Source organism: Coregonus clupeaformis, chromosome 1, assembly GCF_020615455.1.
Source record: "Coregonus clupeaformis isolate EN_2021a chromosome 1, ASM2061545v1, whole genome shotgun sequence".
Lineage (NCBI taxonomy): Eukaryota > Metazoa > Chordata > Actinopteri > Salmoniformes > Salmonidae > Coregonus > Coregonus clupeaformis.
This window is the reverse complement of record NC_059192.1, coordinates 32791065-32816080: the sequence shown is the minus strand read 5'-3', so window position 1 is coordinate 32816080 and position 25016 is coordinate 32791065. Positions and strand designations below refer to the sequence as shown.

The window sequence follows — 25016 nt, the reverse complement described above, 5'->3', positions numbered from 1 at the left end:
AAGGAAAAATAGAACCAGCAATTTATCTATCGTAGTTTACGAGAAATCGGACAACATCATCTTCGTGATGCTAAACTTTTTTGTAGACAAACGTTATAGATCCAGTTGAGGCGTTTTAAGGCGAATCCGTTAAGGCAAGTTTCGGAGCTCTACGGGATTTCTGTGATTTTCTGTGATTTTCTGTATGAAGTTTGTCCATCTTCAATAAGTTAGGTGCATTTTCATATTGCAAATGGACAGACTCGCACAGCCCTGTGTTCTTCAAGTATTATTTTGAGACCCAAAGAACCACCCCTTAAGCCCAGGACACAGAGACAGCACCGATAGAGACATGGTCTAGCCTGACAAGTGCTCACACTGCCCATCAGACCTCCGAGAAAAACTCACACACACAGCCAAGATGGAGTGACACAGTGTGTGGCTTACAGACGCAAGGAGCCTGCAATAGATACCTGCGTTTGAACCATCAAAGAACCGTCAGACCTAGAGCTCTGAAACTTTATAAACCTGTTCTATAGCTTAAGTCGGTACTGCACAGTGAGTTATGTGGCTCTAGGAGGTTCTCCGGCCGAGAAACAGCCTCGTCCATTTGCAATATATTCAATTCATTTTTAACATCATGAAAATGATGACATTTAGAAAAGTCCCAGAATCACAAGGTTTAGGTTTTTTATGGTTTTAACAGAAGGCGCTATGAATTTTGGGCCGGCTCTGACATATGTGATAGTTGGACAAAGTGTGTCCATTTCCAATATGTTTAAACAGGGATTTACCATCACCAAATGGACAGGCTGAAATCAACACCAACGAGCAAGGGAGAGGAACCATTATCGTCTCTAGGCCGTTCCGAGTTCAACGAGGTGCCCCACTTGACCGTAGCTCGCTCGGTCCGACCGCAGCCACTGTGCAAATAAGAAGGCCTGGAATGAAGCCTGACTAGTAGTGATTTCAACATGATTTTGACATATTGCGGCCTCTGTGTCACACAGAGACACACCGTTTTCGACTGGGTCATTGGGGGGAGGTTGGTGTGGACAAGCAACAGAGTTATTCTAGCTGCGTGCGGCGGTTCGTTCAGTTTGATCCATCCGAGTTGTTCCCTTAGGATAACATTGGTTTACAGGTTATGCTCTAACTCTGATTCTGTTTATGCAATTTGCCACGTGTTCAGGGTCACCTTCATATCCTAAACGGAAGTATGAACTTTACCATCAACAAATGAACAGGCTGAATTCAACAAACAGACAGGCTGAAATCAACACTGAAAGGCAAATGAATGGCATCACTGTAGTCTCTAGGCCGTTCCAAGTTCAACAAGGTGCCCCACTTGACCGTAGCTCGCTTGGTCTGACCGCTGCGACTGTGCAAATAAGGAGGCCCGGAATGAAGCCTGACTAGTAGTGATTTCAACATGCTTTTGACATTTTACGGCCTCTGGGTCACACAGAGACACGCCGTTTTCAACTGGGGTCATCAGGGGGGAGGTTGGGGTGGACAAGCAACAGAGTTATTCTAGCTGCATGCGGCGGTTCATTCAGTTTGACCAATCCGAGTTGTTCCCTTAGGATAACATTGGATTGAAGATTACGCTCTAACTCTGTTTCTGTATATGCAATTTGCCAAGTTCCTTTTGCCATGTGTTCAGGGTCACCGGTATCTCTACAGATATCAATATGAATACAGTACATGGTCCCCTTAATATCCTAAATGGGAAGTATGAACTTGCAATATATCATATGGCAAATGCTATTGTAACATATTGCAATCAAGTCAGCCATCTCATTGCTTAAAATCATCATAAACAGTCAAAGGACAGCACATATGAATTGTATTTGTACAGTAGAGTGTCCCAGTAGTGGACTTTATTAGTTTAAACCCTTTAACTGCATGTCCAATTCGTCATGGTAAATGCCCATTGTAACATATTGCTAATGGACAGTGTCCATTTGCCATATGATATGTTGCCAGTGCCAATATGTTATACTGGACATATTGGCAGTGGCAATATATCATATGGCAAATGGAGCCTGTCCATTTCCAATATGTTTAAGCAGTGATTTACCATCACCAAATGGACAGGCTGAAATCAACACAAACGAGCGAGGGAGAGGAACCACTATCACTGCTAGGCCATCCCGAGTTCAACGAGCCTGAAAATTGGGCATTTCAGCAATGTAACAGTATGTCCAATTCGTGATGGTAAATTCCCATTGTAATCCATTACACATAATACATCGACAGTCTTAACATGTTATGATGGACACTGTCCATGTTCAATATGTTTAAGCATTGATTTACCATCACCAAATGGACAGGCTGAACTCAACACCAACAAGTGAGGGAGAGGAACCACTATGTCTGTTTGACTCATACTGTATATTGTTAATGGACTTTTTGTCCATTAATAAATTACTCTGCTAATTGGACAGTCCAATGCTGGCACCACACGGCCCTTCAGCTCAGTGCGGATGTTGCCTGTAATCCATGGCTTCTGGTTGGGGAATGCACATACTGTCACTGTTGGGACGACGTCATCGATGCACTCACTGATGATGCCAGTGACTGATGTGGTGTACTCCTCAATGCCATCGTAAGAATCCTGGAACATATTCCAGTCTGTGCTATCAAAACAGTCCTGTAGCTTAGCACCTGTGTCATCTGACCCCTTCCTTATTAACCGGGTCACTGGTGCTTCCTGCTTTAGTTTTTGTTTATAAGCAGGAACCAGGAGGATAGAATTATGGTCAGATTTGACAAATGGAGGGCGAGGGAGAGCTTTGTACGCTTCTCTGTGTGTTGAGTAAAGGTGGTCTGGAGTTTTTTCCCCTCTGGTTGCACGTTTAACATGCTGGTAGAAATGAGGTAGAACGGATGTAAGTTTCCCTGCATTAAAGTCCCCGGCCGCTAGGAGCGCTGCCTCTGGATGACCGTTTTCCTGTTTGCTTATGGCCTTATACAGCTCATATAGTGCAGTCTTAGTGCCAGCATCGGTTTGTGGTGGTAAATAGACAGCTACGAAAAATATAGATGGAAACTCTCTTGGTAAATAGTGTGGTCTACAGCTTATCATGAGATACTCTACCTCAGGCGAGCAAAACCTTGAGACTTCCTTAATATTAGATTTTGTGCACCAGCTGTTGTTTACATATATACACAGACCACCATCCCTTGTCTTACCAGAGTCAGCCGTTCTATCCTGCCGATGTAGCGTACATCCCACCAGCTGAATGTTATCCATGTCGTCGTTCAGCCACGACTCTGTGAAACATAAAATATTACAGTTGGTAGGATATCCTATTTTTTTTCCAATTATTGTACGTTGGCTAATAGGACTGATGTAAGAGGCAGATTACTCGCTTGCCGTTGGCTAATAGGACTGATGGAAGAGGCAGATTACTTGCTTGCCTTCGGATCCATACAAGGCACCCCTACCTACGTCCACGATATCTCTGTCTCTTTCTCAATGTAATGACGCGTATTTGGGCCTTGTCGGGTGTCTGTAGAATATTGTTTGCGTCCGACTCGTTGAAGAAAAAGTCTTAGTCCAATACGAGGTGAGTAATCGCTCTCCTGATATCCAGAAGCTCTTTTTGGTCATAAGAGACAGTGGCAGAAACATTATGTACAGAATAAATTACAAATAACGCGAAAAAACACACATAATAGCACAGTTGGTTAGGGGGTTGTAAAACGGCAGCCATCTCTTCCGGCGCCATCTTTTTTGTTTGTTTGTGTGTGTATGCTACTTCGTCTAGTATCGTTATTCATTGCTACAAGTGTGTTTACTGAGTGCGACTAGCCTACTCATTGGTATGTATTAGCAATGTTTTGTATTACTTGCATGCCCCCGCTGCAATATGTTTATATTATATGCATGCTACCGCTGCAGTATGTTTATATCTGCAATATGTCTCTTGTGTTACTTGTATATTAGCTGGTGTCATTCTACAGATTCTAGAAGTTTCCAGAATGTTGTAGCTCTTTCTGTGCGCCAGCACATGTGCAGTAGACCTAAGTTAAGATCTCAGCCAGGCCACAGAGATAGCCATAAAGCTCCATGACCTTAGGTCTTCTATTTCTGTCTCTCTGGCCATGTTTATTCTTCGAGGATGTCTAGGTGCTATACTATTGTATTCATTCATAGGTGTATATTATTCCACAGTTTGCTCATCTGCTTCTTGTTATATTGCATGTGTATATTTATCTTAGTATCTTCTAATGGATACTGATGATTGTATTGTTTCCCCTTTTAGAACCATACAACAATATAAATAACTTTTAATGGAATCAGCTGTGTGGAGTGTTCAGCATGGGCCTCAACATCATGTTCTGACTGGACAGCACTAGGGTTCGCAAAAATGCCCATTTGGCGTCTATTACCAGAATGCTAACAAAATTAGCACAAGTAATAGCGAATTTCCATGGAGGATGCTAGCTAAATATGCTAATAAACAAATTGCAAAGATCGCCAATCCAGGTCATGAAGTTATACATACAGTATATAGGTAGGAGCTACTGAATGTCATTTTTGGTGAGTTTGTACATTTACAAGGAATGTGAACAAGAGAATGTGCAAATGAACAAAGTTTTGATGCATGCTTGTCTGAAGGAAGCCCTCTGGAGCAGCATGTGTACATGCCTGGATTCTGGAGTCGCTAGGACAACGTGTCTGCCCGCTTTGCTCGGAGAAGAGGAAGGGGAGCAGACGGGCTGAGAAACGGAGAGGAGAAAAAACGCAAGGAAATCAAAAGATAGCAGTGGCAGCTGTACAGATAACTCATCCAAAGGGCTTTGACTTCTCAAACATGGCAGAAAGCTAACGCAATATGATGCTCCGTCACCTTATTAATTCAGCCACTTACTTAGATAACTAGCAAGTTCAACTTAGGGGTCGCGTAAACGCAGTTTTCTTCATTTTTCTAAAATATCAAACGAGAAATCTTGCTGCGTTTTGTAAACGCAAATTTTAAATTCTTATTGTAATTTCTGCTCGGCATCAGACAAATTTTGTGCTTCAGTTGCACTTCTTCACTTGGATGAGAATTCATGAACAGGGGCATTCTATCAGCAAACAGCGCTCTGACTGATGTGGAGCTACTTTTCTCCAGTACTTTTCTCTTGGTTTAGCCAGCCTACTTTTCTCTGGTAAAATGTAAACAAAACATTAGGAAATGTAGCTGGATACATTCTTTCTATGATAAACATTTGAAATATTTGGCCAATATATGACTGCCAGCCAAATAGCGTTGCACTTCTATTGTCATCTGATGGAAATTAAGCTATTTTCTGCCGAATGTGATGCACTAATGTATTTTCTGTAAAGGAAAACTATAGTTGCAAAAAAACACTTGACTTTCAATATAAAATGTGACCCCTGTCAATACACAGCTGGAATCACCTGCTCCCGCTTTCTCCTGTTGTGCTAGTTACAAACAAACACGTGACTGGCTCAAATGTTCTGGGGAACTGTGGTAAGCTTAATAATGTAAAATCATGTGACGGGGGAACTGAAGAACCCAATATTCTTTATCTCCTAATGTATTGCACAAGTTGACTGCAGGTATTTATCTAAAAAGTAGCTACAAATATGACAATTTATTGAAAAACTTCAAAGAAATAGTTTTGACGGTGTTAAAAAACCATCCCGTGGCTATTTCCAAATACGGTATACCGCCCAAGCCTAGACAGCACTATAGTGGGATGACCTTAGTGAATCAGTTTAAGTTTAAGCCTGTGCCATTAAACCCCTACAACTCATCCAGAATGCCGCAGCCCATCTGGTGTTCAACCTTCCCAAGTTCTCTCACGTCACCCCCCTCCTCCGCACACTCCACTGGCTTCCAGTTGAAGCTCGCATCCGCTACAAGACCATGGTGCTTGCCTATGGAGCAGTGAGGGGAACGGCACCTCTGTACCTTCGGGCTCTGATCAGTCCCTACACCCAAACGAGGGCATTGCGTTCATCCACCTCTGGCCTGCTGGCTCCCCTTCCTCTGCGGAAGCATAGTTCCCGCTCAGCCCAGTCAAAACTGTTCGCTGCTCTGGCACCCCAATGGTGGAACAAGCTCCCCTCACGACGCCAGGACAGCGGAGTCACTCACCACCTTCCGGAGACATTTGAAACCCCACCTCTTTAAGGAATACCTGGGATAGGATAAAGTAATCCTTCTACCCCCCCCCCCCAAAAAAAAACATTGTAAAGTGGTTATCCCACTGGCTATAGGGTGAACGCACCAATTTGTGAGTCGCTCTGGATAAGAGCGTCTGCTAAATGACGTAAATGTGCCCTTGAGCAAGGCACTTAACCCTAATTGCTCCTGTAAGTCGCTCTGGATAAGAGCGTCTGCTAAATGACTAAAATGTAATGTAAATGTAAGTGTACTAGCGGGTGAGGGTTTTCATAGCCAACCACTCAGACAAGCCCTAGCTAGCCGTTTTTTCATTATCCTAGATCTCACCAGATTTAGCGACCAAATTTTTTTTTATGGTACTTCAAGCTGGATTTAGCTATACAGTGCATTCGGAAAATATTCAGACCCCTTGAATTTTTCCACAAAACATATAAAAACTACTGAAATATCACATTTACAAAAGTATTCAGACCCTTTACTCAGTACTTTATTACATTTTAGTCATTTAGCAGACACTCTTATCCAGAGAGACTTACAGGTAGTGAGTGCATACATTATAATTTTTTTCATACTGGCCCCCCGTGGGAAACGAACCCACAACCCTGGCGTTGCAAACGCCATGCTCTACCAACTGAGCTACATCCCTGCCGGCCATTCCCTCCCATACCCTGGACGACGCTAGGCCAATTGTGCGCCGCCCCATGGTTCTCCCAGTCGCGGCCGGCTACGACAGAGCCTGGATTCAAACCAGGATCTCTAGTGGCACAGCTAGCACTGCGATGCAGTGCCTTAGACCACTGCGCCACTCGAGAGACCTATTGAAGCACCTTTGGCAGCGATTACAGCCTTGAGTCTTCTTGGGTATAACGCTACAAGCTTGGCACACCTGTATTCTCCTATTCTTCTCTGCAGATCTTCTCAAGCTCTGTCAGGTTGGATGGGGTTTGCTCAGTTTGGTGGTTCCAAACTGTGTTCTTGTGGACCTTCAATGCTGCAGATATTTTTTGGTACCCTTCCCCAGATCTGTGCCTCAACAAAATCCTGTCTCGGAGCTCTACGGACAATTCCTTTGACCTCATGGCTTGGTTTTTGCTCTGACATGCACTGTCAACTGTGGGACCTTATATAGACAGGTGTGTGCTTTCCAAATCATGTCCAATCAATTGAATGTACCACAGGTGGACTCCAATCAAGTTGTAGAAACATCTCAAGGATGATCAATGGAAACAGGATACACCTGAGCTCAATTTCGAGTCTCATAGCACAGGGTCTGAATACTTATGTAAATAATTGTTGTTTTTAGTGTGCCTGTTTTCTCTCTCTCTAAACATATACAAACATACACAAAAAATGTATGCACGCATGACTGTAAGTCGCTTTGGATAAAAGCGTCTGCTAAATGGCATATTATTATTATTATATACTGTACATTGGGTAACATTTGTTTTGAAGAGTAGGGGTACTTACACAGATGTCATAACCCATCTATAACCCATTGTTTACCTCCCTTCCTGTTAGCTGTGACCGAGTCAACGACTGCGGGGATGGCAGCGACGAGCTGGGCTGTTCCTACGACACCTGCACCAGCTACCAGTTCACCTGCCAAAACGGCGCCTGCATCCCAGCCTCCTTTGCCTGTGACGGCGAGGCCGACTGTCTGGACGGTTCTGACGAGGCAGAGGGCTTGTGCAGCACCCCCCAGCCTACCTGTGCCCCGGGAGAGTACCTGTGCAAGTCGGGCGAGTGTATTGACATCCACAAGGTCTGCAACTCGCAGAAGGACTGCTCGGATAACAGTGATGAGAAGGGATGTGGTAAGATCTCTCTTACAGCAAAGGATGTAACACAATGGGGAAGGGGTGGATTTCTTTTCTTTGAGTGAATGGAGGTTGTATCAGTTGTACTATAGGTATGCGAATGTAACCTAACTAAATCTATGATATTTCCAGACGTACACTGTATTTGGAGTAGGAAATTAGTATTTGGAGTAGAAAATATGTATAAGGAGTAGGAAATTAGTATTTGCAGTAAAAACATTAGAATTTAGAGTAGGAAAAAGGAACTTTGATTTGGATTCCTAGACTAATCTTACAGCACATCTTAATCTTACAGAACTCATCCTGCCTCCCTCTATCTCCTTCCCTCTCTCCTCTGTGTAGGAATTAACGAATGCCAAGATCCGTCGGTCCACAAGTGTGCCCAGCTCTGCACAGACACCCTGACAGGTTACTACTGCTCGTGTAATGCCGGCTACCACCTCATGCCTGATGGTAAGGCGTGCGCAGACCTGGACGAGTGCCGCGACACGCCCGCCGCCTGTAGCCAGATCTGCGAGAACTCCGCCGGCTCCTTCCACTGCAAATGCGCCCCGGGCTACGTGCGCGAGCCAGATGGGCGCACGTGCCGCCAGAACAGCGGCATCGCCCCTTATCTGCTGTACAGTAATCGTTATTACATTCGTAATTTGACGACTGATGGTTCGCAGCTGAGCGTGATTCTGCAAGGGCTGTCGAATGTGGTGCCACTGGATTTCGACCATTACGAAAAGAGGCTGTACTGGTTGGATGCGGGAATGGGGCGGATCGAGAGGATGCGATTTGACGGCAGTGAAAGGGAGACGATAGTGGATAACAACGTGGTAGGGGCCGAGGGGCTGGCGGTGGATTGGGTTGGCAGGTAAGTGAAGGGGGGGGGCATCAGAGCTTGATTGTAATTTTTCAATCATTGGCCTCATGGCGATGCAGTTTCCTTAATCTCCGGCAGCTCAGTTAGGAAGGACAGGTGAGCAAAACTGTGAGTGTGAATAATTTCACGATGCACTGTATGTGTTGTGTTTAAAAGTTTAATAAATCTGTCTCATAATTCAGATTTTGATTAGAGCCTACAGTTGGCTGATAATGACACATTTGTATCTCCTTACAATTATATGTAGGTCTGTATATATAATATGTGTATCTATGCATATGCCCATAGTCATTCTTATATGTTTATGTGTGTGTATCCCAAAGGAAGCTCTACTGGGTAGACAGTTACTATGGCTCTCTTCACGTGGCAGAGCTGGATGGTCGTTTCCAGAAGAAGTTGCTGAGTGGCTGCATGGGGCCTAACTCCACCTACTGCTTTGTCCGGCCCCGTGCCGTGGCCGTCAACCCCAAATATGGGTACTAACCAGTGGAGGCTTCTGAGGAGAGGACGGCTCATAATAATGGCTGGAACGGAGCGAATGGAATGGCATCAAACACATGGAAACCATGTATTTGATGTATTTGATACCATTCCACTGATTCCGCTCCAGCTATTACCACAAGCCCGTTCTCCCCAATTAAGGTGCCACCAACAACCTGTGGTACTAACATACAAACACACGAGGTCCCACACATCCCCACCTGCATGATAGAGGAAGAGAGGGGGCAATCTTAATTAATGGCAGATATTGAGGCGTTTTTCAATAATCCTTTTTATTTGTATATATTATTATAAATTACATCTAACATCTAATTATTTTACTTTACTCTCCATTTTTATTCTCTCTGCCTGCAGCTGGCTGTATTGGACAGACTGGGGGGACACCGCCTACATTGGCAGGGTTGGTATGGATGGCACCAACGCCACTGCCCTCATCACCACCAAGCTGGAGTGGCCCAGTGCCCTGACCATTGACTACACCACCAACAAGATCTTCTTCGCCGACTCCCACCTCAATTTCCTGGAGTGAGACATCAACACAACACTGTCTTCAGAGATTCAATTAATAATTCACTCTAATGCTTTTCTATGTAGTACTATCGTGCTTTATCATGAAAGTGTGATAGTGCAGGAAAATAAGGCCTTATGACCCCATCACATCTATGCCTTGAGTATCAGGGTTGAAGGAGAACATGTTCAGTTGAAGAAAAACACACTGATGATACGTAGGTAAGAAAACCCCTAGTAGAGCATGTCAAGGCAATGGAGGAAAACACTCTTTAGTTAGGAAGAAAGCAAGGAGCCCGGCCCCATCCTTCTCAAACTTGCCTGTTTGGAGACCAGAGATTATGATCAATGAGGTCAGACAGGATCAACCCACATAACTTTACATTGATATACACTTTGTTTGTTTATTTGGATCCCCATTAGCTGTTACAGTCGTAACAGTTACTCTTCTTGGTGTGCACAAAAAACACATTTAAAAAAACAATAGACAAGAACAAAACAAAGACAACAGAACATTACATTGATTTATACACTAATGTATATGCCCTCTCTCTAACTCTCTAAAGTTTTGCTGATATGGACGGGGAGAACCGCCACCGGGCCATAGCAGGCTCCCTGCCTCACCCCTTTGCCATCACCCTGTTTGAAGACTGGGTCTACTGGACTGACTGGAACACCCACACCGTTGAGAAGGCCCACAAGTACACTGGCGCCAGCCGCGTCGTCATGGGCAACAACACACACCGGCCAAATGACATCCATGTATACCATCCCTACAGGCAGCCTCACAGTATGTATAGTACTGTGCCCTTTGACCTTTAGGAATTCCCATACATTGCTTGCTTAATTTTCATTTGTCTACACTTTACTGTTATACTTGTCTTTCCTGCATTTGCACTCTTATTTGTCTTTTCTTACTGGCACTGATTTTGTAGATAGCAGCTTATTTAAACAAATATTTGTACTTGCAATGACTTTATGTGGTTGTTTTCCTCTACCTTAGTTGAATGCACTTACTGGATAACAGCTTTGCTAAATGTATTACATGTCAATTGAGACAATATTATTAGCATCATAGATGCGTCCATTCTTATGGCTGCTGATTGGTGTTTCCTAGGTGATAACCCTTGTGCCACACACCACCTAACCTGTAGCCACCTGTGTCTGATTGGTCCTGGTGGGACCAGCGCTACGTGTGAGTGTCCAGACCACTTCATTGGCCTTTCCGTGGGCTTCAAGATCCAGTGTGTGGCCGACTGTTCCAGCACCCAGTTCCGCTGCGGAGACAACGAGAAGTCAGTCTGAATTTCTGTCACTTATCAGGAATATGTGTTTGTTTTCCATGTAATATAATTTGAATCAGGGGTTTATTTTTTATTTTGTTAATTTTTTTTGTAATTTAGCAGACGCTCTTATCCAGAGCGACTTACAGTTAGTGAGTGCATACATTTTCATACTGGCCCCCCGTGGGAAACGAACCCACAACCCTGGCGTTGCAAGCGCCATGCTCTACCAACTGAGCTACAGATACTGACACAACCGTACAATTTACGGCTTTTCACACTACTGAGCTGAGCTAAACTAAGCTGTACTAAGCTTGCCTGAAAAGGACAATGTGAAATATTTGAGCAAGCACAGTTTGGTTCGGTAAGTGTGAAAAGGGTATTTGGAGCCATGTGACTATTTGCTTGATAACTTGTGTGGTTGCACAGTTGTCTAAATTCAATACGTTTAATTAGTTAACTCTTTACTCTCCCACCTCCCTCTCTCCTTCTAATCCCCTAGGTGTGTCTCTATCTGGTGGAAGTGTGATGGTCAGTCCGACTGTGGTGACGGGTCCGATGAGCCCCTCACCTGCCCGCCCCGCTACTGTCCAATTGGTCAGTTCCAGTGCCAGGATGGGAACTGCACTTATCCTGGCTTCCTGTGTGACGGACACGCTGACTGCCATGACAGTTCAGATGAGGACGCTGCCCTCTGCAGTACGAAAACCCTATTTTACCTCATTTTTACCGTAGTACTTCCATCCATCAGACAATGCAGCACTTATTTTCTACTAGCGTCAGAAACCCACAGTGTGATGTGATTGTTCAACTGCTCTAGAGTCCAATTCATACACTCAAAATGCATGCTCTCGTTGGTCTATCTTCCTGTTGTAGTGTCTTTAATTGCGATTACGAACAAACATGGGGGGAAAAGGACAACCCTGTCTGATCCCTCAAGATAAACTAAAACTTTCAGAGACGTGGCCTTAGAATCAAAACACCCAATCCTCCCATCCCCTAGGTGACCACAGGTGTGCAGAGAATCAGTTCCAGTGTAAGAACAAGCAGTGCATCCCTGTGTCATGGCACTGTGACGGCATCAGCGACTGTTCTGATGGGAGTGACGAGGACACGGATGGCTGTGCCCAGAAGACGTGCCGACCGGGCCAGTTCACGTGCGCAAGCGGAGTGTGTATCCCGCCCAACTATGTGTGTGACGCTCAGGACGACTGCGGAGATGGATCGGATGAGCTCTACGAGATCTGCAGTGAGTTTGCTGTATTTGTATAAGTCTGGATTTTAGTTTGGTGCTAGTGTTTTATATGTTGGCTGCAATGTATGTTATATTCTGGTTATTTGACTACAAGAGCACATATTTGAATTATATTTTATATTTGAATTATGAATTAATGTTTTATGTACAGAAACAGTGACAGTTATAGCATCAGGAGAGAATTGGGCTCCGTCATCTGACTAGTGCTTAATACATTTAAAAAACACCATCTTGCAGAAACACTCACTGCATCCATCTTTTTTCTCCATCTATCCCTTCATCCCTTTGTCTCCTCCCTCTGTAGTGGGGCCAGAACATAAATGCGACGAGCTCACTGAGTTCTCCTGTAAGACCAACTACCAGTGTATCCCCACCTGGGCCGTGTGTGATGGCTCCAACGACTGCATCGACAACACCGACGAGCAGAACTGTGGTGTGTGTGTGTGTGTGTGTGTGAGAGTGCGTGCATGCTTGTGATATGATAAGGGCAGAGTTACATTGTCTGAATATGGATACAGAAAATGTATAGTAGGCTACCAATCATATTTCCGTAAGCTCCAGGTCCTGCTTTTTCCTTCACATTCCACTTTTAAATGCTGGTCTTGTTCTGTTTTTATGCTTAGACACACAATAAAGGCCTTGAGTAGACTAAATTCTAGTCATTGATGGTTGACCAAGTAGTCCAAATCCCAAAACGCTGCTAGGCAGTCTACACTAAATAGTATCATTACATTTCACTAAATAACTTCAAAATATTAACCTGAACCTGACCCATTCACAGAGGCGTTGACCTGTGACCCCCTGGGAGACTTCCGTTGTGACAACCACCGCTGTGTGCCCATCCGCTGGAAATGTGACGGCAGCAACGACTGTGGTGACAGCTCTGATGAGAGGGACTGCGGTGAGTAGAGGTCAACTACATAACCATCTAATAAGGATCAACTCCGTAGCCCTCTAATGGGGTTCAACTCTGTAACCATTCAACAGAGTTCAACTCTGTATCCCTCAAATAGAATTCAACTCCATAACCATCTAATACAGTTCATCTCCATAACCATCTAATATGGTTAATCTCCATAACCATCTAACAGGGTTCAACTCTGGATCGATTATGAATTGATAAAATGTTATGGTTCAAAGAAATGATGCAAAAAAGGTGGCAAACAAATCAGGCTGCTCAGCTGATTGGTTTACATACTGGCAATTGAGAAATGTTGTGACTTAAACTTAACAACAAAAAAATAAATGATATTAACAAAACAAGATAAATGACATAAAAACAATGGGAAAGACTTTGGAGCACCTTAAATTATATTATGGGCAGAAAACCCAATTTATCTCCATTGTTCATTGAAGTTGATGGATCATTTATAACAAAACCTTTTGATAAAGCCATTCATTAGCAGACTGTGTTGGCACCCCTATTTGCCATGTCTTTAACCAAAGCCTAAAGGAGTGTGTGTCCACAGGCGTGGAAGGAAGCTAAAGTAATTCCACTACCTAAAAAATAGTAAAGCACCCTTTGCTGGCTCTAAAAGCCGCCCAATCAGTGTGCTGCATGTTCTTAGTAAACTAATGGAGAGAATTGTGTATGAACAAATATAATGCTATTTTTTAAAGAACAAGTTAACTACTGACTTTCAGCATGCATATAGGGAAGGGCACTCAACTTGTTCTGCACTGACTCAAATAAATGTATAATAAGATGATAGTTGGAGTTGTATTGTTAGATTTGCAGCCTTTGATGTTACTAATCATAATTTGTTATTAAAAAAACTCACTTGTTATGGTTTTACATCACTTGCCATCACATGGTTGGAGAGTTACTTATAGAACTCAGAGAGTATGTACAGTGCGGTATCCCTCAGGGCAGTTGCCTTGGGACATTACTCTTCTCTATTTTTACAAATGATTTGCCACTTATAGAGCATAAAACTAACTTTTTGGTCCACCAGCTAATATAAAAAAGATTTTAAAAATCTACCAGCCACTCAGATTTTTACCAGCCCAAATATACAGTGGGGGAAAAAATTATTTAGTCAGCCACCAATTGTGCAAGTTCTCCCACTTAAAATGATGAGAGAGGCCTGTAATTTTCATCATAGGTACACGTCAACTATGACAGACAAATTGAGAAAAAAAAATCCAGAAGATCACATTGTAGGATTTTTAATGAATTTATTTGCAAATTATGGTGGAAAATAAGTATTTGGTCACCTACAAACAAGCAAGATTTCTGGCTCTCACAGACCTGTAACTTCTTCTTTAAGAGGCTCCTCTGTCCTCCACTCGTTACCTGTATTAATGGCACCTGTTTGAACTTGTTATCAGTATAAAAGACACCTGTCCACAATCTCAAACAGTCACACTCCAAACTCCACTATGGCCAAGACCAAAGAGCTGTCAAAGGACACCAGAAACAAAATTGTAGACCTGCACCAGGCTGGGAAGACTGAATCTGCAATAGGTAAGCAGCTTGGTTTGAAGAAATTAAACTGTGGGAGCAATTATTAGGAAATGGAAGACATACAAGACCACTGATAATCTCCCTCGATCTGGGGCTCCACGCAAGATCTCACCCCGTGGGGTCAAAATGATCACAAGAACGGTGAGCAAAAATCCCAGAACCACACGGGGGGACCTAGTGAATGACCTGCAGAGAGCTGGGACCAAAGTAACAAAGCCTACCATCAGTAACACACTACGCCGCCAGGGACTCAAATCCTGCAGTGCAAGACGTGTCACCCTGCTTAAGCCAGTACATGTCCATGCCCGTCTGAAGTTTGCTAGAGTGCATTTGGATGATCCAGAAGAGGATTGGGAGAATGTCATATGGTCAGATGAAACTAAAATAGAACTTTTTGGTAAAAACTCAACTCGTCGTGTTTGGAGGACAAAGAATGCTGAGTTGCATCCAAAGAACACCATACCTACTGTGAAGCATAGGGGTGGAAACATCATGCTTTGGGGCTGTTTTTCTGCAAAGGGACCAGGACGACTGATCCATGTAAAGGAAAGAATGAATGGGGCCATGTATCGTGAGATTTTGAGTGAAAACCTCCTTCCATCAAATCAAATCAAATCAAATCAAATTTTATTGGTCACATGCGCCGAATACAACAGGTGCAGACATTACAGTGAAATGCTTACTTACAGCCCTTAACCAACAGTGCATTTATTTTAAACAAAAAAGTAAGAATAAAACAACAACAAAAAAGTGTTGAGAAAAAAAGAGCAGAAGTAAAAATAAAGTGACAGTAGGGAGGCTATATATACAATAGAATAAAGTGACAGTAGGGAGGCTATATATACAGGGGGGTACCGTTGCATAGTCAATGTGCGGGGGCACCGGCTAGTTGAGGTAGTTGAGGTAATATGTACATGTGGGTAGAGTTAAAGTGACTATGCATAAATACTTAACAGAGTAGCAGCAGCGTAAAAAGTATGGGGTGGGGGGGCAGTGCAAATAGTCCGGGTAGCCATGATTAGCTGTTCAGGAGTCTTATGGCTTGGGGGTAGACTCCTGAACAGCTAATCATCAGCAAGGGCATTGAAGATGAAACGTGGCTGGGTCTTTCAGCATGACAATGATCCCAAACACACCGCCCGGGCAACGAAGGAGTGGCTTCGTAAGAAGCATTTCAAGGTCCTGGAGTGGCCTAGCCAGTCTCCAGATCTCAACCCCATAGAAAATCTTTGGAGGGAGTTGAAAGTCCGTGTTGCCCAGCGACAGCCCCAAAACATCACTGCTCTAGAGGAGATCTGCATGGAGTAATGGGCCAAAATACCAGCAACAGTGTGTGAAAACCTTGTGAAGACTTACAGAAAACGTTTGACCTGTGTCATTGCCAACAAAGGGTATATAACAAAGTATTGAGAAACTTTTGTTATTGACCAAATACTTATTTTCCACCATAATTTGCAAATAAATTCATTAAAAATCCTACAATGTGATTTTCTGGATTTTTTTTTCTCATTTTGTCTGTCATAGTTGACGTGTACCTATGATGAAAATTACAGGCCTCTCTCATCTTTTTAAGTGGGAGAACTTGCACAATTGGTGGCTGACTAAATACTTTTTTTCCCCACTGTATATCCCTGCAAAAATTTTACCAACAAAACACAAAAAAACGGATGAGCATGGTTTGTAATGTTTCTAAAACAATTAATGTATTACTAGTAAGAAGTAATGTGGTATATTGTTTAATAAAACAAACCAAAATATCACAGACATGACAAAGAAATTCACCTGCCCCGCGGGAGGTTTCCGTGGTAGCGCGACTCGAGTCATGTTTGTGCCTATGAGATTAAGTCTGACTAGTAGAAGCGTCGTCTTCTCTTCCCTAGCAGTTCAAACTCCAACATAGAAAAATAACCTAGCATGTACACAAAACAATGTAAATAGCCAAGAAAACACAAGGACAAAATCTCACCTCAGTAGACTTTAGTTTCAAGTAAATTAGACCAACTTTTATGCCTGGGCGCAGCGCTTCAAAAAAAGAACATGCTCACAGCCCCCAACCAGGCAGTGTTGCAGCGCTAAGGTGGAATAGACTATATATGATTCGTAGTTATTTTACTTTGTGCGATTAATTTACCAGCTACAGTGAGAGAAAAAAGTATTTGATCCCCTGCTGATTTTGTACGTTTGCCCACTGACAAAGAAATGATCGGTCTATAATTTTATTGGTAGGTTTATTTGAACAGTGAGAGACAGAATAACAACAAAAAAATCCAGAAAACCGCATTTCAAAAATTTTATAAATTGATTTGCATTTAATGAGGGAAAAATAAACCTATCATTAAAATTATAGACTGATCATTTCTTTGTCAGTGGGCACATGTACAAAATCAGCAGGGGATCAAATACTTTTTTCCCTCACTATATGAAACAAAACGGCAGAAATACTTTGAAAACAGCTACTGAAGCATTTATTTTACTATAAATGTGATCATACTCGACTATTTGTATTCACAAATGCGAGTGAAATGCTCACACTGTGGAGCCCTGACCACCCAACGTGGCTGGTGAAATACACATTTTACCCGTTTTACAAAAATTCCCTGTTTTAGGTCAGTTAGGATCACCACTTTATTTTAAGAATGTGAAATGTCAGAATAATAGTAGAGAGAATGATTTATTTAAGCTTTTATTACTTTCATCACATTCCCAGTGGGTAGGAAGTTTACATACACTCAATTAGTATTTGGTAGCATTGCCTTTAAATTGTTGAACTTGGGTCAAACGTTTCGGGTAGCCTTCCACAAGCTTCCCACAATACGTTGAGTGTATTTTGGCCCATTCCTCCTGACAGAACTGGTGTAACTGAGTCAGGTTTGTAGGCCTCCTTGCTCGCACTCGCCTTTTCAGTTCTGCCCACACATTTTCTATAGAATTGAGGTCTGGGCTTTGTGATGGCCACTCCAATACCTTGACTTTGTTGTCCTTAAGCCATTTTGCTTTGGAAGTATGCTTGGGGTCATTGTCCATTTGGAAGACCCATTTGCGACCAAGCTTTAACTTCCTGACTGATGTCTTGAGATGTTGCTCCAATATATCCACATAATTGTCCTTCCTCATGATGCCATCTATTTTGTGAAGTGCACCAGTCCCTCCTGCAGCAAAGCACCCCCAAAGCATGATGCTGCCACTCCCGTGCTTCACGGTTGGGTTGGTGTTCTTCAGCTTGCAAGACACCCCCTTTTTCCTCCAAACATAACGATGGTCATTATGGCCAAACAGTTCTATTTTTGTTTCATCAGACCAGAGTACATTTCTCCAAAAAGTACAATCTTTGTCCCCATGTGCAGTTGCAAACCGTAGTCTGGCATTTTTATGGCGGTTTTGGAGCAGTGGCTTCTTCCTTGCTGAGCGGCCTTTCAGGTTATGTCGATATAGGACTCATTTTACTGTGGATATAGATGCTTTTGTACCTGTTTCCTCCAGCATCTTCACAAGGTCCTTTGCTGTTGTTCTGGGATTGATTTGCACTTTTCGCACGAAAGTACATTAATCTCTAGGAGACAGAACGCGTCTCCTTCCTGAGCGGTATGACGGCTGCGTGGTCCCATGGTGTTTATACTTGCGCACTATTGTTTGTACAGATAAATGTGGTACCTTCAGGCGTTTGGAAATTGCTCCCAAGGATGAACCAGACTTGTGGAGGTCTACAATGTTTTTTCTGAGGTCTTGGCTGATTTCTTTTGATTTTCCCATGATGTCAAGCAAAGAGGCACTGAGTTTGAAGGTAGGCCTTGAAATACATCCACTGGTACACCTCCAATTGACTCAAATTATGTCAATTAGCCTATCAGAAGCTTCTAAAGCCATGACATCATTTTCTGGAATTTTCCAAACTGTTTAAAGGCACAGTCAACTTAGTGTATGTAAACTTCTGACCAACTGGAATTGTGATACAGTGAATTATAAGTGAAATAATCTGTCTGTAAACAATTGTTGGAAAAATTACTTGTGTCATGCACAAGTAATTTTGTCCTAACCGACTTGCCAAACTTGCCAAACTATAGTTTGTTAAGAAGAAATTTGTGGAGTGGTTGAAAAACAAGGTTTAATGACTCCAACCTAGGTGTATGTAGACTTCTGACTTCAACTGTATATAACAGACTGATCCTAGCATAGATACTGGAGGCTGAGACAGGGGGGGGGGTCGGGAGACACTGTGGCCCCGTCCGATGATACCCCCAGACAGGGCCAACCAGGCAGGATTAACCCCACCCACTTTGCCAAAGCACAGCCCCCACACCACCAGAGGGATATCAACAGACCACCAACCTACTACCCTGAGACAAGGCTGAGTATAGCCCACGAAGATCTCCTCCACTGTACGAGCCCAAGGGAGCGACAAACCGGACAGGAAGATCACGTCAGTGACTCAACACACTCAAGTGATGCACCCCTCTTAGGGACGGCATGGAAAGCACCAGTAAGCCAATGACTCAGCCCCCGTAAAAGGGTCAGAGGCAGAGAATCCCAATGGAGAGACAGGAACCAGCCAGGCAGAGACAGCAAGGGCGGTTTGTCGCTACAGTGCCTTTCCATTCACCTTCGCACCCCTTGGCCAGACTACACTCAATCATAGGACCTACTGAAGAGATGAGTCTTCGGTAAAGACTTAAAGGTCGAGACCGAGTCTGCGTAGGCAGACCATTCCATAAAAATGTTGCTCTATAGGAGAAAGCCCTGCCTCCTGCTGTTTGCTTAGAAATTCTAGGGACAATAAGGAGGCCTGCGTCTTGTGACCGTAGTGTATGTGTAGGTATGTACGGCAGGACCAAACCGGAGAGATAGGTAGGAGAAAGCCCATGTAACACTTTGTAGGTTAGCAGTAAAACCTTGAAATCAGCCCTAGCCTTAACAGGAAGCCAGTGTAGAGAGGCTAGCACTGGAGTAATATGATCAACATTTTTGGTTCTAGTCAAGATTCTAGCAGCCGTGTTCAGCACTAACCAAAGTTTATTTAGTGCTTTATCTGGGTAGCCGGAGAGTAGAGCATTGCAGTAGTCTAATCCGTGACAGCTGAAGTGAAAGGCATCCTCTCTTGGGGAATGCTGCTTTTTAGTTAGCTTTGCGACAGTATCAAATATACATTTTGGATTGTTCTTATTCTCCTCAATTAGGTTGGAAAAAATAGGATGATCGAGCAGCAGTGAGGGCTCTTCGATATTGCTCTGTACTTTCTTTCCAAGCTAGTAGGAAGACTTCCAGTTTGGTGGAGTGCCATTTCCGTTCCAATTTTCTGGAGGCTTGCTTCGGGGCTCGGGTATTTTCTGTATACCAGGGAGCTAGTTTCTTGTGACAAAAATGTTTTTTGTTTTTAGGGGTGCGACTGCATCTAGGGTATTACACAAGGTTAAATGTTGATCCTCAGTTAGGTCGCTAACTGATTTTTGTACTCCGACGTCCTTGAGTAGGTGGAGGGAGTCTGGAAGGGCCTCTAGGAATCTTTGGGTTGTCCGAGAATTTATAGCACGGCTTTTGATGGTCCTTGGTTGTGTTCTGAGCAGATTATATGTTGTGATTGCAAACGTTATATAAGATGGTGGTCCGATAGTCCAGGGTTATGAGGAAAAACATTTAGACCACAATATTTATTCCACGGGACAAAACTAGATACAGGGTATGACTGTGGCAATGAGTAGTTCCGGAGACATGTTGGACAAAATAATATTATCTGCCATGACTACAAGTCCTCTGTAGCTCAGCTGGTAGAGCACGGCGCTTGTAACGCTAAGGTAGTGGGTTCGATCCCCGGGACCACCCATACACAAAAAAAATGTATGCACGCATGACTGTAAGTCGCTTTGGATAAAAGCGTCTGCTAAATGGCTTATTATTATTATTACAAGGTCCGATAGGAATTCAGGGAACTCAATGAGGAATTCTGTATACGGCCCAGGAGGCCTGTAAACAGTAGCTATATAAAGGGATTGAGTAGGCTGCATAGATTTCATGACTAGAAGCTCAAAAGATGAACATTGACTTTTGCTATCGTAAATGTTAGCAACACCTCTGCCTTTGCGGGATGCGCGGGGGCATATGGTCACTAGTGTAAGCAGAAGGAGAGGCCTCATTTAACACAGTAAATTCATCAGGTTTAAGCCATATTTCAGTCAGGCCAATCACATCAAGATTATGATCAGTGATTTAGTTCATTGACCATAACTGCCTTGGAAGTGAGGGATCTAATATTAAGTAGCCCTATTTTTAGATGTGAGATCACAATCTCTTTCAATAATGATAGGAATGGAGGAGGTCTTTATTCCAGTGAGATTGCTAAGGCAAACACCGCCATGTTTAGTTTTGCTCAACCTAGATCTAGGCACAGACACGGTCTCAATGGGGATAGCTGAGCTGACTACACTGTCTGTGCTAGTTGCAGACTCCACTAAGCTGGCAGGCTGGCTAAAAGCCTGCTGCCTGGCCTGCACCCTATCTCATCGTGGAGCTAGAGGAGTTAGAGCCCTCTCTATGTTGGTAGATAAGATGAGAGCACCCCTCCAGCTAGGATGGAGTCCTTCCATCCTCAGCATGCCAGGCTTGGTCCTGTTTGTGGGTCCCACAAACAAAGTCCCAGAATGAGGGCCAATTATCTACAAATTCTATTTTTTGGGAGGTGCAGAAAACAGTTTTCAAACAGCGATTGAGTTGTGAGACTCTGCTGTAGAGCTCATCACTCACCCTAACTGGGAGGGGGCCAGAGAAAATTACTCAATGCCGACACATTTTTCTAGCTAATTTACACGCTGAAGCTATGTTGCTCTTGGTGACCTCTGACTGTTTCATCCTAACATCGTTGGTGCCGACGTGGATAACAATATCCCTATACTCTCTACACTCGCCAGTTTTTGCCTTAGCCAGCACCATCTTCAGATTAGCCTTTACTGCCCCCTGGTAAACAGTGTATGATCGCTGGATCACCTCCGTAACCATATAATCCTTCAATGTAGAGTGTAAAGAGACAAACAGTGAAGAGTTCCTGTGTCTGCGTGTGTGTGTGTTCATTCATAGTGCCAAGGCCGTGCTCGGAGAGCGAGTATCGCTGTGACAACCAGCAGTGCATACCTGGAAACTGGGTTTGTGACCATGACAACGACTGTGGGGACAACTCGGATGAGCGCGACTGTGGTGAGATGGACGACTATCTCTCCTCTCCTCTCTCTACTCCCACTTTCTCGCTCTCTTTTCTCTCAGTCTCTCTCTCTCTCTCACACACACACACACACACACACACACACACACATATTCACCTGGTCACTCTACCTTCCTCTCACACAGAGTTGCAGACGTGTCGTCCTGGGTATTTCCAGTGTCTGTCGGGTCACTGTATCCCCGCCGCTCTTAAATGCGACGGACGACCAGACTGCCTGGACATCTCTGACGAGAGCTCCTGTCGTAAGTCTCTACAAGAGGAACTGTTTCAGTTAGTGAGCCATTTCGCTACCCCAATGCTAGCCGTTTCGCTATTTTGTTTAACCAATGCTAGCCATTTCAATACACCTTTACCAGCCATTTTGCTGTACCAATGCTAGCCATTTTGCCACACCTGTACTAGCCATTTCACTGCTCCAACACTAGCCATTTCACTACACCAATGCTAGCCATTTCGCTATAAAAAAAAGTTGTGCAAATACATCTCTCACTCCCTACTTTTTCCCCAAACCATAGCGACCCGTTACCCAGGGGGCCGCTGGTGTCCCAACCACCAGTTCCAGTGTGCGAACAAGCTATGTGTGTATGAGAACTGGGTGTGTGACGGCAACAACGACTGTGGAGACCGTTCCGATGAGGAGCTCATATTATGTTGTAAGACACACACACACACACACACACACACACATGCAAGTGCTCACACACACACACACACACACACACACACACACACTCTCTCTCTAACATGATGGCATTCATTTGGTTATGTTGTCTTCTGGTCTCCTTTTCATGGCAGACTACTTAAAGGGCAATTCCACCACTTTTCAACCGCATATTCATTATCTCCATCATAATACCAGTGTCTACATAATATGTACATATAATGTGAAAACGGCACGTTTCTACTTTCTTTGGTTAAAAATATAAGAAGAAAGGACCTTAAGTCCTACTCTGACATCATCGAGTAGGATTAAAAGTTTAAAAACAGTAATTTTCAAAACCTGCAATGAGGTTTTTAGCCAGGGGAAGGGCATTTTCTTGCTCCCCTTGTCATTGTGAATCTCATAGTGTTTTAAAATCACTGTTTTTAAAATGTTTATAACATCATCAAATTGCACTTTTATTTTTTTAATACAAATTTTTGAAATGTGCCACTTTCACATATGAGAGATAATGAATATAAGGTTGAAAGTGGTGGAATTGACCTTTAACATAAAAACATATAGGATTTTCACAGAATGTTAATTTAGTTTACCTTTATGTTCTTACCTGAGGGGTATACTACGAATCAAGTTGATGTACTCAGGCTTTTCGGAATTTAGGTAACTTCAGTTAGCTTCACATTCCAGCACAGGCTTAATCCATGTTATTTTTTTTACATTTTAGTCATTTAGCAGACGCTCTTATCCAGAGCGACTTACAGTTAGTGAATACATATTATTTTTTTATACTGGCCCCCCGTGGGAATCGAACCCACAACCCTGGCGTTGCAAACGCCATGCTCGATCAACTGAGCTACATCCCTGCCGGCCATTCCCTCCCCTACCCTGGACGACGCTGGGCCAATTGTGCGCCGCCCATGAGTCTCCCGGTCGCGGCCGGCGGCGACAGAGCCTGGATTCGAACCAGGATCTCTAGTGGCACAGTTAGCACTGCGATGCAGTGCCTTAGACCACTGCGCCACTCAGGAATGTTATGAAGGTAGATATTGATCATGCACCCGCTACCTACTCAAGCCTGCTCGAGCCGGGAATGAAACTGCACGTACAGTTGAAGTCGGAAGTTTACATACACTTAGGTTGGAGTCATTAAAACTTGTTTTTCAACCACTCCACAAATTTCTTGATAACAAACTATAGTTTTGGCAAGTCGCTTAGCACATCTACTTTGTGCATGACACAAGTAATTTTTCCAACAATTGTTTAGACAGATTATTTCACTCATAATTCACTGTATCACAATTCCAGTGGGTCAGAAGTTTACATACACTAAATTGACTGTGCCTTTAAACAGCTTGGTAAATTCCAAAAAATTATGTCATCACTTGAGTGTGTTGAGTCACTGACGTGATCTTCCTGTCCGGTTTGTCGCCCCCTCGGGCTCGTGCAGTGGAGGAGATCTTCGTGGGCTATCATTTGAGTCAATTGGATGTGTACCTGTGGATGTATTTCAAGACCTACTTTCAAACTCAGTGCCTTTTTGCTTGACATCATGGGAAAATCAAAAGAAATCAGCCATGACCTCAGAAAAAACATTGTAGACCTCCACAAGTCTGGTTCATCCTTGGGAGCAATTTCTAAATGCCTGAAGGTACCACGTTCATCTGTACAAACAATAGTACGCAAGTATAAACACCATGGGACCACGCAGCCGTCATACCGCTCAGGAACGCATTCTGTCTCCTAGAGATGAACGTACTTTGGTGCGAAAAGTGCAACTCAATCCCAGAACAACAGCAAATGACCTTGTGAAGATGCTGGAGGAAACAGGTACAAAAGTATCTATATCCACAGTAAAACGAGTCCTATATCGACATAACCTGAAAGGCTGCTCAGCAAGGAAAAAGCCACTGCTCCAAAACCGCCATAAAAAAGACAGACTACGGTTTACAACTGCACATGGGGACAAAGATCGTACTTTTTGGAGAAATGTCCTCTGTTCTGATGAACCAAAAATTGAACTATTTGGCCATAATGACCATTGTTATGTTTGGAGGAAAAAGGGGGTGTCTTGCAAGCCGAAGAACACCCTCCCAACCGTGAGGCACGGGGGTGGCAGCCTCATGCTGTGAGGGGTGCTTTACTGCAGGAGGGACTGGTGCACTTCACAAAATAGATGGCATCATGAGGAAGGAACCTTACGTGGATATATTGAAGCAACATCTCAAGACATCAGTCAGGAAGTTAAAGCTTGGTCGTAAATGGGTCTTCCAAATGGACAATGACCCCAAGCATACTTCCAAAGTTGTGGCAAAATGGCTTAAG

General features: G+C 43.5%; 1 protein-coding gene across 1 annotated transcript in view; it reads left to right on the top strand.

Annotated features, from left to right (window-relative positions):
- lrp2b (low density lipoprotein receptor-related protein 2b) overlaps positions 1-25016 on the top strand; it is a 158885-nt gene that overhangs the window by 109938 nt on the left and 23931 nt on the right. Inside the window, exons 53-65 of the mRNA XM_045214242.1 lie at positions 7650-7945; positions 8291-8807; positions 9140-9292; positions 9672-9842; positions 10391-10614; positions 10942-11119; positions 11610-11806; positions 12111-12356; positions 12667-12795; positions 13144-13263; positions 21892-22008; positions 22159-22275; positions 22549-22686. Of these exons, the coding sequence (XP_045070177.1) occupies positions 7650-7945; positions 8291-8807; positions 9140-9292; positions 9672-9842; positions 10391-10614; positions 10942-11119; positions 11610-11806; positions 12111-12356; positions 12667-12795; positions 13144-13263; positions 21892-22008; positions 22159-22275; positions 22549-22686 (2603 nt within the window). The remainder of the gene's footprint in view (positions 1-7649; positions 7946-8290; positions 8808-9139; positions 9293-9671; positions 9843-10390; positions 10615-10941; positions 11120-11609; positions 11807-12110; positions 12357-12666; positions 12796-13143; positions 13264-21891; positions 22009-22158; positions 22276-22548; positions 22687-25016) is intronic.